The sequence below is a fragment of the Nannobrachium achirus genome (genome assembly GCF_963921795.1).
Source record: "Nannobrachium achirus genome assembly, chromosome: 21".
Lineage (NCBI taxonomy): Eukaryota > Metazoa > Chordata > Actinopteri > Myctophiformes > Myctophidae > Nannobrachium > Nannobrachium achirus.
In genome coordinates this window covers 32,585,655-32,606,033 of record NC_137828.1, presented here as the reverse complement: position 1 = coordinate 32,606,033, position 20,379 = coordinate 32,585,655, and the positions used below count along the sequence as shown (strand labels likewise).

Below are 20,379 nucleotides of genomic sequence, written 5' to 3'. Positions count from 1 at the left end.
GGAGCCCTCAGCAGGTTAAGATAAAATGTTTTCGCTGGGGTTGATAAAAAGCATCTGCAGCTTAAATGAACAGGCAATGGTATTAATGTGCTGGTATGCAGTGCACACTGATGAACAAGCACGCATGCACACTGGGGTGTCGCACCAAATTCTGGGCCCTGGGTACAAGGATTCACTGCGGGCCCCCCATGAATGTTCTTTATATGTGCGTAATATGTCTATGTCAGTTTTCATGAAAAGGACCCCCAAAATGATATGTATTTGGCCACAGACCCCCATCTCAAAATATTTAGTTCCAGAGACCCCCCAGAAGCAAATTTGAGTTACAAATGTTCACTTAAAAGATACATATATTCAAAGATTTGCACACATTTTTACGACTTTTCAAAAATAGCACTCGGTGCCGCGCTGTGAGCTTGTATATTTGCTATTTTTCAATAGCTAAAGTATAACATAATTAAGGGTCCCCCACCTTGGGCCCTGGTAACTCAGTCCCACTCCCCCCCCCCCCCCCCCCCCCTTGTGACGCAACTGCACGCATGCACGCACGCACGCACACGCACACACACACACACACACACACACACACACACACACACACACACAGGTTTGCAATTGCTACTTTGTGGGGACATTACACATAGTCTACTATCTTTTTGGGGACATTCCATTCATTTTTAACCCTAACCCTTAACCTAACCCCTAAACACCTTGTGGGGACCTATTAATTTGTCCCCACAAGGTTTTTTCCTCCGATTGTACTATCTTTGTGGGGACATGAGGTCCCCACAAAGATAGTATTGCAAGCACACACACACACACACACACACACACACACACACACACACACACACACACACACACACACACACACACACACAGTATATGCAAGGCCATATAAGTAAACACACTAAGACCGAGACCACTGAGAACATACAGTACACTATGTGTGTGTGTGTGTGTGTGTGTGTGTGTGTGTGTGTGTGTGTGTGTGTGTGTAGTAATGACAGAAGCACCTGTGTGATTCAGAGTCAGTGATACATCCCAAGCCTGCCAATTGCGTCCATAGTGGGGAACAGAAGGTGGATGGGGTTCATTACCAAATGGACTGCTAGTCTGCTAGCAAGTGCACTTGTCTTATGGTATACAGCCCTCTCTTCAACTCCATTCTGGCCATGTTTCTCTAGCCAGACGCTAGGTGTGTTAGCATGCAACGTGTTTTTAGGCCAGCGGTTCTCAAAATGAGGAACAGTTTAACCACTTGAACCCAATTTCACACTTGGGTTATTACAAAATTCATCGGGAGAAATCAACACAAAATCCTTCCAGATAGGGCCAAATGCATACTGTATGCATTTTGGGGGGTCCTTGACATGAAAAGGTTTGAGAACCACTGTTTTTAGCCTATGAGTGCATGCCTATGGTGGCATCGGAGGCCTCCTGAGACATCCACCATTCCACCTAGGGGTGGGCGATATGGTGAGAAATATCGTTGAGACGATACAATGTCTCCACGATACAATGTCTCCACGATATTCCTTTTCAGAGATATCGTATAATATCGTGATACAATGAGGGAGCCTTATTAAAAATCCTGTTGAATTGTTAATACAGAGATTCATTGCAGAATTCATTTAATCCTACATTTTGGTCTAAATCACTAGTTCTCAAACTTTAAAATGTCAAGGTCTCCCCTTAACTCTGACAGTTATACAAATGAAACCAAATGGACATTTAATGTCCATTTGGTTTCATTTGTATACTGTCAGAGTTACATACTTGTAAGGGTCAATTTAGTCCCTGGACCCCACTTTGAGGACCACTGGTCTAAATGGTCTGTTACTCCTTTTTCTTTTAGTTTTTGTCACCTTGTAGGTGGTTGTACTGTTAAGTAACTTGAAAAATAACCATAAAAAACATGAAAAAGATGAAATTGTGTATCGTGATACAGCTTGGAAGAACATTGTGATAATGTATTTTTCCATATCGCCCACCCCTAATCCCTCCGCTCACCTGGAAGCCCTGGATGCGGGCCAGGTAGTCCAGCTGCTGCGAGGGCTGCACCGAGAGGCCGCAGGGCAGGGACGAGCTCTTGCCCTTCAGCCCGCCCAGGGCGGAGGTGCCGTCGCCCGCCAGCGAGGCCTGGCCGTTGAGCAGCAGCTCGCGGGCCATGGCCGCCGTGGGGCTGGACGAGGGGGAGGTGGAGGAGCCGCCGCCGTAGTACGGGGCGTTGTGTCCCGGGGGCAGCGGGGCGGAGGAGCACGGCCCCATGTCCTTAGGGTTCAGGTAGCTGGAGCCTCCGGAGCCCGGGGCCCCGCCCTGCTTCCTGCTGGCCTCCATCTCCTGGTACACGTCAGGGCTGAGGTGGAGCAGACCCTTCTGGGCTGGAAGGAGAGAGAGAGAGAGAGAAATGAATCATTAGAGGCCCCATTGATCATTACCTGTGAAAATGACATGCAAACACATTCCACTGTCAGTCAGTACCACAGGAACTTGGAAGCCAAAGTATGGGTATCTCTGTGTGTGTGTGTGTGTGTGTGTGTGTGTGTGTGCGTGCGCGTGCCTGCGTGTGTGCGAGGAAGTGCATGTTGGCTCCTAAACTGGCATTCCATCACCAAGCGTAGATGACAGTTTCATGTGGTCTGGCAGTTCCAAGCACTATCAAAGTGTCTGCTGGGAAATGCACACACAGCCTCTTTCTGTCTTACACACATGCACGCACGCATGCACGCCACACATACACACGCACACACACACACCAGCCCAATATCAATAGGCGAGCAATGACTTCATCTTCCTTGAATCAGGAGAAGCCGTGGTGTCAGCGAACTGGGATCCTGATAAAGCCATAACGCGCCTTTCAACAGCAGAGTCTCAATTGCAAACAGGTTGCTTTCATCATCACACGTTTATCAGGCCGGTGCTCTGTTCAGGATGTTTTCAGTGGCTCCAGAGACTGTCCAGGAGGATATGGGGATCTGTGAGGGTGAGCTAACCTCAGTGTGTTTGTCTGGACGCATGCGTACATTAGAACGGGATGGATCCAGGAGCGCAGGGCTCCTGGCCCGAACTGGACCGAACAGCTCTCCAGAGCCGTGTTCACATCCAGACACCATCGGCTAAATCTCATTAGTTTATGTTGGCTGCACTGCGCTCCGAGAACCGCTGATCTGAAACGCTCATGACAGGTGGAAGGAGGAAGCGCTGTGGTTGAGGTCCGGCGCTTTCATCACCCTGTGGTCTGGACGGAGAGGAGAGGAGAGGAGAGGAGAGGAGAGGAGAGGAGAATGGAAGAGGACTGGGAGCCAGTTCTGATGGAGGAGGAGGTGGGGATGAGTGGATGTGAAAACCATGCCGAACCTCCGAGCCCTGCCAAGGTCACCAGAGACAGGAAGAGCAGATGTGTGTGTGTGTGTGTGTGTGTGTTATTGTGTGTGTGTGTGTGTGTGTGTGTGTGTGTGTGTGTGTGTGTGTGTGTGTGTGTGTGTGCGCGCGTGTGTGGACTAACAGCTGGAAGAGAGCGCAGGAGTGAGCGCATGACTGACAGCCCACTTCCTGTTTGAATGAGAATCTCTCTCACTCTCACACACACACACACACACACACACACACACACACACACACACACTCCGAGAACAAACACAACTTTTAGCACAGTCCAGCATATCGTCGTTGTCGGGTGGAAACCTTGTATGTCCAAACCGTTCGTTTTGCATTTTTCATTTTAAAAAAATGATTCAAACTAGTGAAAACAGCCGATCTACAAGCACACACCCGCGAGGCGTTGTGTGCTTGTAGATCGGCTGTTTTCACTACTTTTGTGCGACGGCCGATGAAGCAGGGCTTTATTTTGCGAAAGAACGTACAAATTTGAAACTTGGAGATAGGAGGTTTCCACCCGACAACGACGATGTAGTGAGTGAAACACGGTGTGGGAGGACCGTCTAGTCTCATATCTCACATTCTGGGAACCTGCGGACAGTACATTATATTTCCTTTATTGAACAATAAAGGTTGCAGTTGTTCCAGGGCAACGACGGACGATGTTGGAAGGAAACAGCGCTCGCGTCCATGCGATTACTTCATAACAATACAACAAAGTGCCTCGACGCGCCAGCAATGACACAACCGCTAGGAACTCTCTCTCCTCTCCCTCTTTCTCCAATCACTTGACGACAACTTTCATTTGAATTTACACAACTAAAGCCAGCAGGCCTGCGCACTCTGAACACACAGCGTCGTAAAAAATGGAAGGTGTTAGCCAACATGACATCAGCCATTTGTGTGTGCGCGCGTGCGTGCGTGCGTGCGTGCGTGCGTGTGTGGGGTGAGGTGTGTGTGGGGGGGCAGTCAATGTAATCCATGTGAGTGTGTGTTTCTGTCTGCCTAAGTGTGGGTGAGTGCATGTGTGTGAGAGAATGTTTGCATGTTTGCACGAGATCATGAGCATTGAGTTGGACTGAGCTAGAGAGAGAGAGAGAGAGAGAGAGAGAGGGAGAGAGTGAGCCAAACATGAGTGAGAGAGAGGGAGGGAGAGCGAGAGAGAGAGAGAGAGTAAAAGAGGTTTGAAATCAGAGTGTGTGTGTGTGTGTGTGTATCCATAGTGCTGGATCCAGCCAGTTTCCAGGGGTCCCACCCAGACTTGGGGTCCGGTGGGCCAGGGGAGGTGCTGGAGGGAGGCCAGAGCCTGAGCATGAGTCTGATCGAAAACAGATAGGGCCGGAGCCCAACGCTATAAATCACCACTATGGAGCAAGACCTTCACATACTTCACACACTGCGGACACACACACGCACACACACACACGGATGCATACTGGTGAATGCACTCACACGCACAGATGCTGGTGCGCGCGCATGCGTACACACACACACACACACACACACACACACACACACACACACACACACACACACACACACACACACACACACACACACACACACACACACACACACACACACACACACACACACACACACACACACACACACACACACACACACACACACACAGACATGCACAGCAGGAAATGAAATGTGGCAACTCAACTGAAAAGCCCTGCTGCAATACCCATGGGAACAGAGGAGAGAAAAATCACTCTCTTCTTATTCCCTTTTTTCCCACCCTGTTCTTTCTTTTTTCCGCCCCTCTCTTCCCGTCTCTCTCTCTCTCTCTGCTGCTCCATTTGCCGCAGCGCAGCACTGTGACCAGGGACGTGCTGGCCATTGGGAAAAGCGGGACAACTCCCGAACGGCCGGTTCATTCTCGGCCGGTCCAGGCTGGGCCATTAGGAAAAAATTAAACTGTTTGCACAAAAGTAAAAATTAAACTGTTTGCACAAAAGTAGTGAAAACAGCAGATCTACAAGCACAGGTGCGAGGCGTTGTGTGCTTGTAGATCGTCTGTTTTCACTAGTTTAAATCATTTTTTAAATGATAAATACAAAACAAACGGTTTTGGACATACAAGGTTTCCACCCAACAACAACGAAATATAGGCCTAATTCATGTAATTGGCCCACTGGCTTGTCACTTGTCATGATCTGAAATGGCAAATCTTTGAGTAGCAGCAGCGCTATAGAGAGAGATCTCTCTCCATAGCGCGCAATGAAGGCCTCTCCAACTCTTTTTCCCGGGCTGAATCAAGGGCCCAGCACGTCCCTGACTGTGACCCTCTCTCTCCCACAGCTCCAGACAAGGTAGAGGACGGATTCACTCAAATGTACAAAGGGGCGTTATTTTATTTTACCCCCGTTGTTGGTGCTCGCATGACAGAGGCAAGGACAGAGAGAGGAGGGACAGTGGTGGAAAATGTACTCACATTTTGTACACTGCAGTTTAGAAATAATCTGTTACAAGTTTAAAGGTCCTGAATTCAAAATGTGCTTGAGTAAAAGTATTTTGATGCCAAGTATTAGCATCAAAATGTACTTAAAGTACCACAGTTTACAAAATGTTTGAAATGTGATTCTTTTGGGGGTCTTTCGCGACCCCCAAAATAATCAAATTTTAACTGGGGACCCCCCCTCCCTGACGAGCGCTAAGAGTTAGTTGAGGCATTCCATTTTGTATAACACGGTTCTATTGTGAAAATAGCAGATCTACATGCTCACGTCAGTTATTTTCAAAATTACTGCCTCTAATATTTGACAATTTGGCCAATGTTTAATGTCATTTTAGAGGTATTAAAAAGTCCTTAAATTGTCACTTTAAAAATGTTCAGATACCCTGTGTTTACTGTTAAGAGAGAAACGAATATTGCACCTTAATTTAGTTAATCATCTGGGGACCCCCCCAAAATAATTTGGGGACCCCCCTGGGTGTCCCGACCCACAGGTTGAGAACCCCTGCTTTACACCACTGAGGGAAAAGTACAGAACCCCTTACATAACATACTTGTACACTAGAGATGCGCGGATAGCGGTTTTAGCCGCGGTGGACCGAGGTGATCCGCGGTGCAGTCGGATTTGGATCAATCAAATATAATTATTAATTAATTTCGGATATCCGCGGATGAAATAATGCAGGAAATAAATTATGGCCTAATATATCTATCAATAAAAAGCGAAATCTAGGTATGCTTGTGTCTGTGTTAGTGTGTGTTATTTTGTATAATTTGTAAAGTAACCATCATTTTTCATGAGGTAATGTGCAGTCCACGATAAAACTAAACAGCTGTGTCCACTTAAACGGCATCACGGCATGCATCGTCGCACTCATTACCTCTGGTCGCGCTGCAAAAAGTGAATGAGCTCTCTCAGCTCCATAGTCCATATTGTAAAGTACTGTAGGCCTACAGTAGGTAAGTTAAACTTCCCACTAAGTTGTGTTTGTTGCTCTCTCTTTCGCTCTCTCCCTCTCTCGTGTGTCTGACTCTGTCTGCCTGCATGTCTGTCTGCATCGACGCGCAGCACCGACTCCAAAAAAAAAAAAAAAAAAGAAAGAAAAAAAGACGAACGGAGACATTCCGTAGGCTAGATCTAACAGGGAATAGCCTACCAGAAAATAATATTAGCCTAATAAGGCTAATTATAATATTAATACTTTTGAAGTTGCGGATGAGGATGGTGCGGATTTATAAATTGGATGATATAATTAATGCGGTTGGATAATGGGCGGATAATGAATTTGCGCGGATGGATTCGGATGACTTCAGAAGCCTATCCGCGCATCACTATTGTACACATCTTTATGTGGGGCACACATTAGCAGACATGTGACCACTCACCTGTTCAGTCTAATGGATGTTTCACAAACCTCACTATTCTTTGACTCTCTCATCAAAACCTCAGCTCGGTCGCTTTGATTTTGACCTTGGTACAACAGGCCGACGTCTGACATGTAATTAAAATGTAAAATCAGCTCCACTGTGAAAGCAAATTCAGCAGACCTTGGTAATTAGTTTCAAAAGCTTTTTCTTCATGAATATGATAAAGCCTCGTCCCAGCGGACTATCATGTTCATTCATTGGAGACGCCAGTCTCCACTGCTTAGATTTGTCTCTGTGACAAATTAGCACAAGGCTACAATAAACATTGTTTCATGAGTGCCACTTCTTCAAGCTCTGATGAAAAGCTAATGACATTGATTATTTTGGCAGAATCCATTGTATATTTTTAGATTCTGTTCATAGAACGTAATATTAGGTAAAACAAACGCATCTTCCATTCACTCATGGGAATGAAACCACATGTGCATGATTGAACACACCCACACAAATATATAAACAAACACACAACACAAGCTGTATCTACTTGAATGAGCTGTAAATGGTGTTTACGCGAAAAGCATTATTTGGACATTAGCAGCTGTGTGAGCGTTGTGTGGTTTGTTTAAAGAGGTAATTAGCAGATAGTTAGGCTTCGCGCTGGGAGTGAGATATACTATGACTGAGGATGGCCCCGCTCCAGACGCGCGCTCCTAGCCAACAGTGGGAATAATTATCACCAAATAAGGAAGGACTTCGTTTCCCATGGGCCTCTGCTCAAGAGACGTGGGGCAACGGCTAGAGCCTGGGCTACCATAGCAACCATGACCTCTAAAACAGTTTATCCAAAACCAACGGTAATATATCCGTCCACGTAAATGTAATGATCTATCTTCCAAAAGTGTGTAAATGACATTTATGAGCGCCATATAAGTTGAGTGGTTGTGGCGTGTGCTCTTTTCTCATCTGGATACATCGACAACATGCGCAGAGAAATTGTTCCCAGTAATTAGGCTGACCGGTCTGCTTTGTACTTTTCAACATGGGAAAGTTGAGCCATCCATTCCCCTCTCCAGACTATAGCTGGATAGTGTGTGTGTAGGATTTACGTCGTTCTGCCAAGCACCTCCATTAGATAGGAGTGACGACAGTGCATTCAAATCTAATAAGGCTGTTTTTTTCTTTTCTTCTGTGCCGCTCCACATCTATTTGACTATTTATTTGTCCACTAAAGTTCTTTCCAAATGTGTTGCCATTCGCGTCGCCTGTGTCGAATGAGAGAGACAGAAGGAGAGAGAGTCTGGAAACCCCTCGCAGTGTGTCGTTTCATCAAGCTGGGACGTGGCCACGAATTAAGCTCAGTCATGGCAAAGGATGATAAAAATCAGCTTAAGACTCACCTACAGCGTGGGATTAGTGCGTACTTTCAAAGTACATGGGTCTAATACTCGCAAAGAACACAAATCTACTCCAAGACCTTAGTGAACAGACGGAAAGGCCTGGTGCTGCCAAATTCCCAAGATCTATGAGATTGTGGCTATTACCGATTTAGGGATCTTAGCATGTAGCCAAATGTTAATATTGAAAATAAAGAATGTCGCGTCTCAAATAGCTCCGTGGGCTTAAGCCAGCGCATTTCATTTTGATTGCGGACCTGGTAAACTTTAGAGTGGCAGCGCTTCACAAAGAGCAGCTGTTTCCTAGCAAACTGTGTTCAGACACTTCTCAGTCAAGGGTCCTTTGATTGTGATGCAATCTCTTGTCAAATCCCCTCCGTTACCCTTCTAAATGTCCCTTCGTGTTTCGTTTTTCTTTTTATCTCACACCAAGCTCTAAAATACAATATCGTCTTTGTCTGGAGTGGGCATGAAGCTATGAACTTAAAAGGGAGGTATTTGTTACCCAAATTAAAGCACTGGATAAGGGTGTTCGCTCATCTAAAATCTCTCTCTTATTATTACAGCTTTATCAGACTCCTTTCTCCATTTTAAAACATGTACTTTTAAGGAAACTTTCATTCATGATTGAGGCAATATAATGGATATTATATAATGACAGTTCATCAGACGAAAAGTTTGGTGGTCGGAGACGGTATGGACAGCCCATTAGCCATCTACTCCAAATTGTACATATTGTTTCACATACTACTGTACTCATGGCATGCATATGAAACTGACATGAATGATATACAGTACTGTACTGTACCATTAGGTACCACTAGGTGTTATACGTTATGTTTATTTAATTGTACTTAGGTATTGTATTTTGTTCTCTCGTCTAGGGCTGTCACGATTATGACATTTTACATTACGATTAATTGTCACTCAAATAATTGCGATTAAGGAATTAATTGTGTTTTTGTCGTTAACAATTACATTTCTGTTTGGCTTTTAGGATTTGAAGTTGCACATGGTAGATATGACACATGACCTAAATATACAAAGAAATTACTGACATATTTGACAACTTCATACTTAAAAAAGAACATTGATAGTGGAAATAGCCGATCTACAAGATCGCGATGCGATGCGTTGTGAGCTTGTAGATCTGCTATCTCCACTATTTTTTACATGGAAACGATTATGACGATCGTGGAAAATAATCACGATTATGTAAAATAATCACGATTAGACGATTATGTAATAATTGTGACAGCCCTACTCTCGTCTTCCCTCTCCCCTGGCGTGGTACAGTAGGCACACCCACACAGTCCCACAGAGACTTACAATGCACACCCCTGTACACTCACTTGCACTTTATCACTCCCATGCACCCACTCATTCATTCATCCGTACATTACATTATTGACACATACATCTTCAAAGACCACAATGGAAATAAGCTGTCAGCTTTATTGCATTTTAACCAGCTTGTACAGCAAGCTGGTCTAGATTTACTTGTGGATAAAAGGCCATGGCTGTGACTTTTTGATTGGTTCGAAAGACATTCGAAAGCCGTCTCCCAGGCGGATGTGTGCGCACGCCCATGTGCGCGACCTTGCTCTTTAGGGTGAGGTCGCTTCTCGTCCTTAGGGGTCTTACTGGTCATTTATGTATACATTTATGTCTAATATACGGTAGATATCTATCTGTATGCATCTGTCATAAGTCGCCATTTACTATGAAAACCTCCAGCTCATGTCTGTCTGTCTGTCACACCTCATGTTCTTCTGACATCACAATGATGTTGCAAATGAATGGCCAAGACAGAATTCATTTGCACTGACCTGTTCCGACATCACAATGATGACGCGACCAGCTCAGTGTTCTCAACAGGCCCGAAAATGGGTCCTAACTGGACTGGACAGAGGCCCCGTCTGGCCTTACTAATTAGCATACATTTTATGCCCTAAGCGGCCTGAAAATGTCAATATTAAAGGAGTAGTTCACCCCCAAAATGCCTTTTTTTCTATTGATTAGTCACGCCATGGAGAGTAGAGTTCAGTAATATTTTTAGTTTTTTGTCACATTCCTAAGACAAAAATGTGATAACAATAAATTTACCCCCATTCGTTCCGGATGGGGACCCGCTTCGAAACGGGTCCCCATCCAGAAATCAATGGGGGTAAATTTACTCGAATCATATTTTTGTCTTAGGAATGTGACAAAAAACAAAAAATATTATTGAACTCTAGTCTCCATGGCGTGACTAATCAATAGAAAAAAAGGCATTTTGGGGGTGAACTACTCCTTTAAGTTCATTATCAATAACCAAAATAAAGAAAATGCAATTGCATCTTTCTAGTTCATGTTTTAAAACTGTGTTTAAATGAAAGGGCTGTAAGGATGCTAGAGTTGACTCATAATTACCTGGTCCAAGAAATTGGACAATATACTGCCAATGACCAAAGATTATGCCAATAAAGCTATATTGGAGAGAGAGAAACAGAGTACTTGGATGACATGGATCCAAGGACTCTCTTCAATATAGCTTTACTGGCATAATATTTGGTCATTGGCTGTATATTGTCCAATATCTTATATTGTGTTCTGCGTACATGAGGATTTGATTCTTTGGGGTTTTATATTACAAGTTATTATTAGTACTAGAAGCTCGGCCGCCCTTTGGGCCGCTGAGCGTCTAGTCGGCGACCTGGCTAACTCGGGAACGATGTAAATAGGGAATGAATGCCCTGCCCTTTAATGCAAACCCCATTATACCTGTTGTCATAGGACCCGTTTTGACCATCTGTTTGCCTGTGTCCATTTATGCCCATATACTGTATGGAGATATCTCTCAGTCTGCGTCCATTTTATGCTCACATATGGAGATCCCTGTATATGCCTGATGGACGGCCGAGCATCTAGTCGAGGACCGGCCAACTGGGAACGATGTAAATAGGAAATTAATGCCCCCTCTGTAATGCAAACCCCATTATACACGTTGTCATACGACCTGTTTTGACCATCTGTTTGCTTGTGTCCATTTATGCCCAAATATGGAGATATCTGTCAGTCTGTCTGCGTCCATGTTATGCCGATATATGGAGATCTCTGTATCTGTCTGTCTGTGTCCCTTTTATGCCCATATATGGAGATCTCTGCCCTTCGGGCAGCCAATCGTCTAGTCGGGGACCGGCCTACTCGGGAACGATGTAAATAGGAATGAATGCCCCACCCTTTAACTTAAACCCCATTTACCTGTTTTCCTGTGTCCATTTATGCCCATATTTGAAGCCGGTGGGAAGAACGGTTCTCGAGATACGCAGATTACATACATACATAAATACACACACACTCACAGAGATTTTTTGTTGACTCATGTGGCGTACGTGATGTCAGAGCCTTTTATGAAGTGATAACACAATGAGTCAGCGCTTGCGCCGATTTCCTCCGGAACAGCCTGATGTCAACAATCAGCTCCGCATAAGGAGATTCCGAACATTTCGCGCCGGTTAGGGAAAACCGCGCATCGGGTCGGGTCGAGGCCCGGCACTGCACTCCGCGCCGCGGCGGGGAAGGCAAGTGCCGAATCTGAAGCCGGTGGGACGAACGGTTCTCGAGATACGCGGATTACATACACACACACATGCACGCAGACACGCAGAGATGTCTCGCATTTATTGTAAGATTACTCATTTCTAATAGATAAATCAAATTGATTCCAAAAAAACAAGAAGGATTACACACATCATATCAGATCATACATTGCATATTTAGACTCATCCACAGGTATGCGAGTGTGTGTGTGTGTGTGTGTGTGTGTGTGCGTGTGTGTGTGTGTGTGTTTTTATACATGTACGGTATGTGCGCAAAGCAGTGTGTGTAGTCTGCATGCGCACTGCACAGACATCAGTGTTTGTGTGTGTGTGTATGCCTGTATGTGTGTCTACGTCCATGTTTATATGTGACTGTGTGTGACTGTGTGTGTGTGTGTGTGTGTGTGTGTGTGTGTGTGTGTGTGTGTGTGTGTGTGTGTGTGTGTGTGTGTGTGTGTTTGTGTGTGTGCGCCTGCGTGCGCGTTAATCCCGAGTGAAAGACTAGGTCTATGCACAGGAAGGCAGCGGGGGGCCTCCCTGGGGGTCCTCCCCCTGGCTGGCCTGTAAGCCTGGGTGAAAGGAGCCGCATTCGCAGGCACCCCACGAGGACGCATGGCCGATTAAGCTGACAGTCCGTCGCCCATTGACCAGTCACTGAGATTAAACGGCGGGCCATCTCCGCCACTTGAACCACCTGCGGGACAGAGGGAGGGGTGGACGGACGGAGAAAGGGGACAGGCAAGGACAACGGCAGAGACGTTGTGCGGATACTCACTGTTGCTTGTCGGTTCGGTAAAAGGCGCCTTTTGTCCGTTCCAGCCTTTGTTGTTGTCCATCTGTAGCCATGTGAGAAGAAGAAGAAGAAGGGACGGGAGGGAGAGAAGGCGGGAGTGGGGGTTAAGAGAGATGTTTGAGTCTTGAACAAACAGCTTCTTCACGCACGTCAGACGAGTTCCTTCCTACTGTGTGGACCACAAAGGGACGAGCGGCTCACAGGGGATGCTTGGGCAAGGCTAGTGTCTGTCTAGGACAGCTACCTAATTAGAGGAGGCTTGTCAATACAAAGTGAAATCACCCTATTCACTCTGGTGCTTTCACGGTGTGGACACACACACAGACACAGACACAGACACAGACACACACACACACACACACACACACACACACACACACACACACACACACACACACACACACACACACACACACACACACACACACACACACACACACACACACACAAATGTGGCCATGTGGGAGATAGGAAGGCAAATACTCTCTGATGTTTCGGACAGCTGATTAGAAGACATGGCGGTAAACAAATGATCTTCAACAATCCCACGGTGGGAATGCAGATCAAGACAGAGCTCACAAAGAGCCAGGAAAGAGAGAGAGAGAGAGAGAGGAAGAGAGAGAGAGAGAGAGAGAGAGAGAGAGAGAGAAGAGGGGAGAGCTAAAGAAAGACGTGTCTGAAGAAACAGGAGCTTAGCTAATGCCAGTTGATCGCTCCATAGAGCCCAGGGTTGCCTGAGGATCTTTGGCTCCGGAGAGAGGTGGGCTGTCCCACTAGGACTAGGTCTCAGGGCCGGATCTAGCCTTTAGTAGTAGGTGGGGCAGCAAGAAATGATAGGGGGGCACCTCCAGCCCACGCCGTTAGGCGTGGGCGGAAAAAAATGGGGGGATCAAACCCCCTAAAACACCCGAAATGCATAAAAAACAAAGCATTTTGGCACACTTATACCTATAACACGCATTACAAACAACAGGTCTTACACCTATCTCTCTCTGTCTCTATATATTCTAGTAGAGATGGACTGATTGCAAAATTCTTGGCCGGTACCGATCCACCGGTTTTATGAAGGTCTGACCTGCCAAAACTGATTTTCCGATACCGATTTCTTTAGCTATGAACTAGAAAATAGGGTTGCTCCAATACCCTTTTTTCAGGCCAAGTAGGCCTACAAGACATACTTCAATTTGAGTACCAATAAGCTAGAAGAACACTAATGCCAAATCAATCACAAAAGTACAATATCCAAAATCACAGACAATATCCAGTCTAATATGATATGGATATAATATTGATGCCAGCTGATCATTCACTGTAAGGCCTAAAGTTAAAAATACATACTATTGTATATATTGTATAATTGCTGTGCCATTGCTTCTGTCTGTGTCACTGTTAGAGCTGCATGATTATGGCAAAACCTTTATTTTAAAATTATTGGTATACATATTGAGATCATTTATTTCAAATATTATTAATAATATTATTATTGAATAAATATTTTTAAACAAGCAAAACGATTGTCTTAAAAGCTAAAATAAATAAGGTTGCATGTGTCTTCAAGGTGAGAAATTTACCTTGTGTCACAGTAGTCTGACTCTAGTCTATTCCTTCCTTTCAAATATAAGGGCAAAATATTACCTCATGACCCTGGCTGTTGTTTTGGGTTGTAAAACCTCTGTAAGGGACTTAAAATGTTACATAATACATTTCTGTTGCTTAATGTACTTTGTGAAACTATCGGAGGATACTATAACGACCTTTAACAGGCTTCACCTGGACATGCATTGATTAATCCAGCGTGTGGACAGACACACATGACAGTCACACCACGCAAAGTGAACTGACTTTTTTTTTCCAACAACAGAGAAACGGGAGGTGGTTTTCCTTTGAAACTGGCTAAAATAAAGGGACATTTATAGGATGGCTTTTTCTGTCGCTTGCAACAGCTTTTGCAATGCTGTTGCTTTCTGTTAAATGAAAGTGAAAGTAAACTCATTCTGCATGGACCGTCTGGACTGGAGGCAGGAAAGCCTTGCGATGCTTTTTTTTTTTTTCCTTCTTCTTTGAGACTACATTGACACAGGATTATGGAATATATCCTTACATTGCAAAGGTAATCAGCATCATCTGTATTCTGTTGTACTGTAGGCTGCCACTAAGTAGACTGGCTGCTATTTGCTAATGTTTAAATTAGTCCAGAGCATGTCAGTGACCGTCCGGTCACCGATGCGGCCGGTTTGATATCATACCGGGTTTTTGATTTTTGCATGCCATCATGTTTGGTGGGGCAGACAGGGCATTTAGGGGGGCATTGCCCCCCCTTGCCTATGCCTAGATCCGGCCCCGCTAGGTCTTATAGAGACATCCCCATAGCTGTCAAGCCGATACCCAAGCATACATCAGCCACTGACACCATTCTTCTGCTATTGTTCTGCCAAGGGCCGCCCTGAATAGAAAGAGATGTAGCCTACTGCCAATAAGGTCTTGTGCAAGTGGCACTGAATGGCGCGGTTCATTGGTGGTACAGCCAATCAAATTGATCCCAAACCATCAGTTTACTGTACTGGCATGACAAGCAAACATGTGTGTTGTTGACGCAAAAACATAAATTAACGTAATCGTACGCCATTGCAAACAAATGCTTTTTATTATTATTCTATTTGTTTTACCTTTATATATCCAGGGTAGGTTCGCTGAGCAAGAATGCAATTTTTCAGCAAAGCCCTGCTTTGTAATCATACAGTTGAGTTCAATAATATTTTTTGGTATTTTTCGCATTCCTAAGACAAAGATTTGATTATAGTAACTTTACCCCCATTGATTCCGGATGGGGACCCAAATGCATGGCCCTGAATGGGGACCCAAATGCATGGCACTGGATGGGGAAACCATCAGGGTAAATTTACTATCCACAACTTTCCAACGTCCCATCGTGCATTGCGCAGGACGAGTGCGGCAGTTCCGGCGCCGCAGCCAAAAGTGATCTACAAGCTCACAGCGGTTGCATCTGCGACGCGACGTGAGCTTGTATGTCTGCTATTCTCCGGAAGTATTCTCCGAATAATTCTACAGTAAATTATCACGGAAACAAGTGGATAATCCATTTTTTGTCTTGAATGAGACAAAAACCAAAATATATTATTATCAAGTCTCCATGGTGTGAGAAATCAATAGAAATTATGGGGGTGAACAACTCCTTTAAGGCCTAAAGTAAACCAAAGGTTCTCAAACTCTTTAACCACCACTGCCCATGTTAGAATGCAATTAAAAGCCTTTCAATACTGTGCAGGAGATTTATGATAGAAGTGATGATGGTGGATCCCCAGGACACTTGACTTATACGATTCATTTCCTAATGCTTCAAAGCATTATCGTAGTCTGGATGGAATCTCATCTCCATAACAGCTACAAGTCAAAGCTATCTCCTTCATACAACAGACATAGTGGGGAGGCACACTTAAAAAAATGAGAGAGACACAATTCTATTAAAGTGAAATATGTCTTTAAAGTTATTACTAAAAAGGGGAGGTGTGGTCTCTTGTGAGTATACGCTTGTGTAAGGCTATAATTCATGCAGTCGTACTGCTTAGCCGTTGCCTGCTTAATAGATATAGCATGCTTCGGCTGTCTGTATAGAAGAACTCTCAACAACAGACAGTGGAAATCTAACTAATGAATAGGGATGGGACGATACGTGATATTATTGTTTATCGTGATAAAAAACACTCACAATAATCGTACCGTGGAGATTTAATTCATGTCATCACATGTCATGCACTGGGATCAATTCACCTTTTATTTGCCGAGCTGCATATCCGGTACCACTTAAACCCTCTGTAATTGGTAAAAGGTAGATGTAATATACATACTTGATATGTATTTTTTTCACTCTCTATCAAATGTCTTTGCCAATAAATAGCCGATCTACAAGCTCACAACGCGTCGCAACGCGACGCATTGTGAGCTTGTAGATCTACTATTTGTTGGCAAATGTTCCACCCCAGGATAATGGATTTTGATTATCGCAATAATATCGTAAATCGCTTTTTCTTTTTTCACAACAATCGTGATACGACATTTTCATATCGTCCCATCCCTAGTCTGTATAGGTTGGAATAGAAGAATTCTCAACAACAGACAGTGGAAATCTAACTAATGACCTGTCTGGGGAGGGACAAATATTCCACACAAGTTCCAGTTATGCAACAGAATCTTCTGAATCATCTTCACACGCTCGAGGTGAGCGATGATGCGCTAATGAGCAGAGATGACAGTGATCAATGGAGAACGCCCACAGCTCAGAGGCGCTGATTAAGTTGCATAAGGCCGAGCGTGTCCGCAGGGCTGCAACTCGTGATTATTAATAAGCCCATCTTCATGGTTGAAATAGACTGCAGTGTGGACTACAGAGGATTGTACTGTATGAGCAAACAGATGAGAAGCTTGTAGAGGCTGGACAGATGTAATCAACCAGTGTGTGTGTGTGTGTGTGTGTGTGTGTGCGTGCGTGCGTGTGTGCTCGCACGCGTGTGCATAATTCACACTGCTCTAAAGACTGAACAGTCTCGGGACATAGGAGATGGACTTAAATGATTTAATAGCTATATTGAATTATCTATACTATTTTCAAACAATCCCATTGCCACTCCCAAATACGTTCTTTGACAACCTATCTAAAGTATTTAGCAGATTTATCTGGAATGGTAAGAAATCCAGACTACGTCTTAATTTGTTATATTTGCCCTATGAAAGAGGGGGACTCCAACTGCCCAATCTTAGATGGCATTATATGGCAGCCCAACTAACCTCTGCATCGTACTATTTTAATACTATTTCATCCCCAGGGTGGGTAAGCATCGAACAAGCATCTATTTCAAATCTACCATTACATTTATATATATATTTGTCAGATGTTAAAACAATAAAAAAAATCGAACCTCTGTTCGAAGTGGAGCTGTGTGTGTGTGTGTGTGTGTGTGTGTGTGTGTGTGTGTGTGTGTGTGTGTAGCACCTCTCTGGTCACCCAGGATCATGTGTACCGATTTTTGTGACATTTGAAGAAAATATGTAGGAAAAGGAGCAAAAAGTGTGTTTTGGAGAAAATTCAAGATGGCGGAAAATCTATCCTGGCGCAAATGGGCGTGGCCTATATCGGGAGATGCGTCTTGACCCAAGGAATCCAGGGAAAAAAGAATTTTCCGACCTACGGTTCAACAATTACAGGCCAAAACGTAAACTGGGCTGTTATAGCGCCACCATGAGGCCAAATGACACTATTATTTTTTATTTAATCCTTGAAATCATTATGAACCTCCTCTCCAAGTCTTGAAACTGTAGCCCCTATGGTTTGCCAGAGAAAAAATAATTGAATGTGAGTTTTTGCGATTCCCATTATAAGTCAATGGGGAAAATTAATTCACTAATAAATTAATATCAATTAAACTATAGAACCTTTCTCTTAGCAAGTTACTAGCACACGATTCCCGAGTAAGCCGGTCGATTTGACATATGGCGCGAGTGTGTGGTGCAAAAACTGTGGGAGGAGTAGCGTGCCAAACTTTAGGCTACATAGGCTACAGACACGGAGACCCACACACACGGCCACGTATAGGGAGCTTGTGTTCCACACAGCTCCAAAAAATCCTTTCCTAAAAAGTACAATCTCAGTTTGGTTTGCAGCTCATAAACATATGAGTGATATGCCTATACCATCTCAATTCTCTCCTATATGGGTTTATTCCAGACAGAAACGATGGAGGTTTTAAGATGTGGCATATTAACTCATCCACTGCTTATGACGAGCTTGACGAGCTATATTTTTTGGGTCCACTCTGCTTATGACGAATATGACGAGTTATCAATTAGCTTTAATAACTATAAAACAAAAAAGTATGATCGCCGATTCGCCGTCCATAGCGCTCTATGGACGGGCCCTATTCACAAAAAACGGATCTGGATGTTCCAGACCGGAAATGGGGGGGGGGGGGGGGGGGGGGCGGGACAACGACGCCTGTATCCTGTCTGCCGAAATCCCATCCGGTTTAATGTTACACAACACCCACGCTGGGCTCAATCGGTTTCGCTTTGGGAAATGGCAGGCTGTTTACCGTCGTAGCTTACCGTGACTGGATCGTATTGTGAATGGAATCGGTGAACCATCGCGCAATGGATTCGCGCGCGCGCCCACGTTAAAGGTAGGCAAAATCCTGGCGGTGTGGACCATTAGAAGGGTCTTAAAAATAGCGGTGGGTGAGTTAATGGTATTCAGAAAATAATGGACCTCTATGAAGACGGAGTTATGTCCTCATTTGAACAATTATGTCGGAGATATCAGATTCCTAATGATCTTTTTTTTTTTTATATTTACAGTTAAGAAGCTTTATGTCAATAAAATGTGACAACGTGATGTGTATTCCACCCCTTTCAATACTTGAGAAAACGTTAAGTATAGAAGGGAGTGGTTCCATATCTGTATATTATAATCTGTTAGTTGAATATAGTACTGATTCGGCAACAGATAAATTAAACGCATGGAAATTGGACATTCAGGAAGATATTGATGACGCAGAGTGGAAACAGGTTCATGGTCCCATCCCTAGTGCATATGCAGTCACTAATAGTGACTCACTACGCAAATCAAACTTAGCTTCTTCTTTGCAACGGTGGAGTCTGTTCTCCTCTATGGCAGTGAATGCTGGACCCTGAAGCCAACCGTGCAGAAGTCTCTAGACGGGTGCTACACTAGAATGTTGCGTGCAGTACTCAACATCAACAGGAGTGCACATGTTACAAACGAGAGCCTGTATGAGGGAATACCAAAGGTAAGCGAGAAAATTGCCACCAGAAGAATGAGACTAGCAGGACACTGCCAAAGACACCAGGAGCTTCCAGCCAGCAAATTGGTACTGTGGGAGCCAACACACGGGCACCGGCCGCGAGGACGTCCCACAAAAACATACGTGGACATACTCAAGGAAGACGTAGGGACACAGAACACCAATGAGCTGGCCAGATGTATGGAGAACCGAGATGACTGGAAACAACGATGGAGGGCTCGTCTGAGGACGACCTAGATAGACTACGCAAGAGTTGAGTGCAAAGTGCGAAAGCGCCAAGTCTGTGAGCAAGGTAGCAGTGCACTGTGTTTGCTCCAGAGTCGTCCAGACCACAACTTATTTTAAGATCAATACACCCAATGAGGACTCTATAGGGGCAAGATTGGGTATTACAACATTGTTGGTACTAGGTGTAAAAATGACAACTGTGTCGGTTGGAAAATAGCAATGTAATTGTACTTGCTTTGCGCCCAAGAAGATAAGTCTATCTTCAGAGTATAATACTGTAGCTGTATATTAGCAGTCTTGCTGAGTGGTCTTGCTTTACCACATGCAAACCTGTGTA

The 20,379-nt window shown here is 44.5% G+C and overlaps 1 protein-coding gene across 3 annotated transcripts in view; it reads right to left on the bottom strand.

The window, feature by feature from the left end:
* The window catches only part of stau2 (staufen double-stranded RNA binding protein 2), a 176,060-nt gene that overhangs the window by 76,701 nt on the left and 78,980 nt on the right, over nucleotides 1–20,379 (bottom strand). For all 3 annotated transcript variants that reach the window (XM_080751538.1, XM_080751537.1, XM_080751539.1), the window contains exons 11-12: nucleotides 12,964–13,024; nucleotides 2,014–2,384 (exon numbers count right to left, since the gene is read on the bottom strand). In XM_080751538.1, the coding sequence (XP_080607664.1) occupies nucleotides 2,014–2,384; nucleotides 12,964–13,024 (432 nt within the window). The remainder of the gene's footprint in view (nucleotides 1–2,013; nucleotides 2,385–12,963; nucleotides 13,025–20,379) is intronic.